The 5,428-nt window shown below is 33.3% G+C and overlaps 1 protein-coding gene across 1 annotated transcript; it reads right to left on the bottom strand.

Moving 5' to 3' along the window:
* Positions 1-4,350: 4,350 nt before the first annotated feature.
* Positions 4,351-4,803, bottom strand: LOC148934378 (uncharacterized). The gene has a single exon (XM_089062286.1). The coding sequence runs from the start codon at positions 4,801-4,803 to the stop codon at positions 4,351-4,353; it is 453 nt and encodes a 150-aa protein (XP_088918412.1).
* Positions 4,804-5,428: the final 625 nt, after the last annotated feature.

The following is a 5,428-nucleotide window of genomic DNA, read 5'->3' on the forward strand; positions in this document are numbered from 1 at the left end:
CGGGTTTTAAGAAATCTAATGGAAAGTGGGTTGAAAAAGTTGGTGGGATGTGGGTCCTACTTTTAAAGTACTCCCTCTGTCCCACTAGAAATGCAACGTTTTCCTTTTTGGGTTGTCCCATTAAAAATGAAACTTAAAATAGAAATAACTTTATCTCTACTTTTTCCTCTCTCTTACTTTACTCTCTCTTCTTTAACTCACAAAACAACACTACATAAAATCCTGTGCCGAAAAGCAAACGTTTCATATTTATCTGGATGGAGGGAGTATTAGTTTTATAATAAAATGTGAGTAGGAATGAGTTAGTGGAATACGAGGTACAGTACCAAAAATGGTAAAAGTGAAGTGGGACAAATTATGTGGGACAGACCGAAAAGGAACACTGGGATGAATTATCTGGGACGGAGGGAGTATGTCGCATCACTGATACTCCCTCCGTCTCACGTTACTTGAGGTGTTTCTTTCGCTAGAGGATTTAAGAAAGTTGTGTTTAGTAAGTTAAATAAAGTAGAGGAGAGAATATAGTAAGAAAAAGAGAGAGAGAGTAAAGTAAATGAAAGAATAAAGTAGGTGAAATTAGATGTTTTGTTTTTAGTCCAAAAGAGAAATGACTCAAGTAACTTGGGACAATCCAAAATGAAATACGACTCAAGTAACTTGGGACGGAGGGAGTATCATATATGCATGTATTACACTTCATAATAGAAGATGAAAGAAACAATGTAACTCATTGGGTGGATAATGAAGTTGATTATCCGGAGTCGCCAACGAACTCCCATCTCAAGATGTATCGTCTCAATAAAGAGACGCCCCAACAAGATATCGTATAAAAAATTTGGTCACTCATTAAATTTCAGCATTGGAGTTTATTTTATACCTTTATTAATGTTATTATATCAATTTAAATTATTAGTTTTTGGTATGTTATTAGCTATATTTGTAATTATTTTTATTTTACAAAAACAATAAAGAAAATAAATAAATTAAAAAAAAGGATTTGGGACATAAGTTGTAGGTTGTGTATGATTTGATTGGGGTTTAAGTGAGATACTGACATAATAGTTGAAAAGTATACATTATCATAAACTTTATTAAAATCTACTCCATATTATTATTTAGAAAAGTATTTTATTATATTTAATAAATTTCCAACTTGCACAAATATAGTATGCGAACTCTTTACTAGGTAAGTACTCTTTCCTGCAGCTGCATTCGAATTCTATAATTGTTTTTGCACACACTTATAAATTGGCTACCTAAGTACCTATTCGTAACTAAAATAAATGTAGGTACTCCATGATTTTTTTTCGTCTTTTAAATTTTCGATATGCAGTTAAATGTATATTGTATACCATACACTTCTCGCCTTCTCATTAAAATATGATTCTAGCTAGAAACAAATAAATTATTTTCGGTAGCATATAGGTAAAACAATTAATTTCATTAATTAACTGCACAGCCTGACTTCTAAAAAAACACCTGCAGCACTTGAAAATTTAAATGCAGATACAAATAATTCACAACAAATGAATAAAATTTCACGTGGGACCGAAAGGTGTTTTGCCTCACATTATATACATAATAAATACTAGAAAAAGAGAGAGGTATTTATGATTAATAAATTGAGATACGATTAAAAGTAATAAACATTGCCATTACTCTTTCACTTTCCCATTTGTTGCCCTCGCCTAAGCTCTTTTATTTCTTTAGGTGGCCAGTATAGCACTCTTTTCCAGGACCACAATTAGTCCTTACCCAATATATATATCACCCTAATTGTACATGTACACTCTCACTCACACAATAATTAAACTAATCCTAAAATCATAATTTTAGACCTACATGTTAAAATTGACAAGATGCATACTCTAATTGGTGGAAAGCAAATGAGACGGCGAAGGGCTATATGCTGAACTCTTAGAGAAAATCTTTGTCGGCACAAGTAGTGGTGTATTTCTCATCATATCGACAAAATTATAGTCGGAAATGGTCCGATTAGGCGAGAGTGGATCGATAAATGTAATTCGAGTAGGGTGGGTGCCCTAAATCTTGATATATATTGTGATGGTGGCAGTGTCCTGTGACAAGTGCTCGACAATATCTTAAAATGTATGTGTATGGGGTGTGTGGATGGGGACTGGTAAGAAGAGTTATGGACCATTGGTAGCATGATTAGTTAAAGTTTGTGCGTATGTGCCCCCTCCAACTAATGCACCTATACATACCTAATGCCTAATAAAATCTCTTTCACATTAATTACACCATCTTATGTGGTACATTTATTCACATCCCATATCCCACACTCATTTCACTTAAAACCACTTTTTGTACAACCCACTCCTCTAATTATTTGCCCCATTCACCAAATATGCTTTAATACCTTTTTATTACCACTTACCTCCCAACTTCCACATCTATGCCTTCATTTTGATTTGTCCCATATATAGATTTATCATTTATGGGTTCAGTACATTTATGGTTTGGACTTAACTATTCTAGAAAATGACTTATCGTTTAGATAAGAATTCAAACTTTACAAAGTATTTCAACTTGGGCCCTGATATTGAAAATCCAACAGAGAAAAGATGAATCAGCTCAAAAATATCATATGATTATACAATAACGTGAGGTGGGATGTAATTTGGCATTAAAATTGAAATTGAAGGAGATCATGAATTAAAAAAAAAAAGTAGTGAAACATAAAGTGAGAAACAAAATTTGATGCACTTGAACCATTTGCACATTTCTGATTTCATTATATTTTTTTTTTTACTATTTTTCCTTTAAACTGATTTTATTGTTATTATATTGATTGTTAATTTTGGCCGGAATAAAATCTTGAGGTAGGGATCAGACCAGTCCGAATTTACTAATTACCGAGACCTCTTTGTTCATTTTACAAGGGAGCTCAGCCAAACTCTCAACCACGCGGCTGATTTTAATCAAGATTACAGGTATGTGTACAACTAATATATCCTAGCTATTACAAGTCTATGTTGGAAGTCTAGCTAGCTCCTTGATTACTCCACAGCCTGCACACTAAGTACACGAGTTAGTAATAACAAGTGAGATCCAATCGGATCTAAGATATTACACACACGAAGAATAAGAAAAACAAAAACAAAGGACACCGAATAGATCAAAGATATTGGCTCAGACACCCGCCAACATTTCAGATTTATTCAACCAGAACCAGATCCAAGGGAGCACCGTTGAATCGACTAGAGATCACCCTCAAATCGTCGATATTTCCACCACAGAACCCCTTCACACCGGATCAAGATCCATCTCGCACAATCTCAGACTTAAGCCCTCACACACAAACCCTAGTTCTCACCGACACACAGGCAATCGAAGATGTAACATCCCAAAAAGTGGCTTAGATTTCGCTTAGAATGGATTCACTATTTCTATTATAAAATTGGCACATTAAGATTTTTTTTTATTGATAAAGAAACTAAATGTTAGGATAAGTATATGAATTAGATAAAAAAAAATAATATTAGACTTTAAATAGGTTTTAATAACTTAAAGGATGAATACTTTTGATTGGTAAAGCACCGTGTAGTATAATCAAATAAGATATTTATTTATATTGAGTATTGATCCATTTTGCCAACATTATTTTCATCATATAAGTATATCAACTATTTGGAAGTTGCATTAAACTATTTTTCTCCTCTCTTCATGAAGGATCGAGAATGTCGGTTAACAAGGAGATATTTGTACTCATATAATAGTTTTTAATTAGAATGAACAATCTAGAAAAGGAAATAATACATGCATGAATATTTGTGTGCCATGTGTACACTTTAAATATCACATATCAAAATAATACTAGGGAATATATAAATAGAGGGTTGAACAACCGTCGGGGAGGAACCCCTTTTCTCCATTCATATACAAGAAATTTCATTTTTTCAAAAAAGAAGAAGAGTATATTATCAAGAAGGAATTCAACGGGGAGATTGCATATTTAAGTATGATTCGAGGTACTCTTCTTACGCATACTATTTGTTTTATGATTGGAAAACTGTACAAAATGTTAAGATACATGTATTAGGAATTTAGAATATGAAGATGAATTAGAGCATCCATAGTGGATGCACTAGTGGATGCACTAGTAAGAGCCCTAGTAGTTGTCACGTCAGCATGTTTTATTTTTCTGTAATGGTGGAAGCCTAGTGGATGCCCTATCTATTATCCATTTCTCATTTTAATTTTAATTTTAATTTTTTTTATATTTACCAATTATAAATAGTAAAATTAGACTTCTAATTAAAGAAATAGCAAAAAAACATACATTACTTAATTTTTTTTAAAAAAAGTTACAACTAATGAGGTACAATTTCAACGACCACTACGTATCCAAACTTCTTCAATCATGTCGTTCATGAGATCAAGATGAGCTTGATGGTTGCGCATGCTCTCTTGAGCTTGCAATCTCTCGGTGACTCCATAGGGTAAACCTCGAACGACCAGCAGAGCTGCATGACCTGCGTTCGGACTGGCTTCATCGTCGGACCACTCGCTAGTTGCACGATCTTCATTGTGAATAATCATGTTGTGCAAGATGATGCACGTGTACATGACATTGGCGATATGATGCCTGTACCAAGAACGAGTCGGACCTTTCACTATTCCCCAACACGCTTGAAGCACACTGAATCCTCGCTCCACGTCCTTCCGTGCAGACTCCTGCTTTGCCGCAAAAAGCTCTCTCCTCGCACCCGTTGGGCAGGAGACGTCTTCAAGAAAAATTGGCCATCTAGGGTAAATGTCGTCGGCTAAGTAGTACCCCATATGATGCTGTCGTCCGTTGGCAGTGAAGCTGATAACTGGACCGTTGCTATTGCATTGAAGAGGCTGGACGAGTTCAGCACATTGATGACGTTGTTGGACCCCGCCACGCCAAAGTGAGCATATCATATCGATTTTTTGGATGTCTCCGAATGGACTCAAACAGTAATAGTTTAATATCAACATAAGTTTACAACAAATCATGAATGCAACATTCAATCTTGACTACATCTAATTTTTTTCTTATATTTTTTCACCCAAGATATAAAACCCAAGATATAAAAAAGATGATTTTGAAGTTTAACTTTAAGAATATTACGTATTTAAACATTAATATTTGATGAATAATTATAAAATTCTTTTAATTTGTTAGTTAGTTCATATACTTGTATTTTTAAAAATACAACATCAACACATATATTATCATAATCTACAAACAAAACTAACAATATTCTTTTAGTTATACACTTACTTTTAAATAGAATAAAGTTAATACAAAATCAATAAATAAACTTAGTTAATAAGATATAAATATTACAAGTTATATGTTTTGTTTTTGCATATAGTAATATATTTAGTTTATATTTAAAATACATAAAAAAAAATCAAACAAAGCCTAGCCCAGCTC

This window comes from Salvia hispanica, chromosome 1 (assembly GCF_029641045.1).
Source record: "Salvia hispanica isolate PSC_SH4W2 chromosome 1, Shi_PSC_v1, whole genome shotgun sequence".
Taxonomy (NCBI): domain Eukaryota; kingdom Viridiplantae; phylum Streptophyta; class Magnoliopsida; order Lamiales; family Lamiaceae; genus Salvia; species Salvia hispanica.

What these genes read in the sequence shown, in the direction of transcription:
- LOC148934378 (XM_089062286.1), bottom strand. Translation starts at nt 4,803, where the DNA reads ATGGGGTACTACTTAGCCGACGACATTTACCCTAGATGGCCAATTTTT.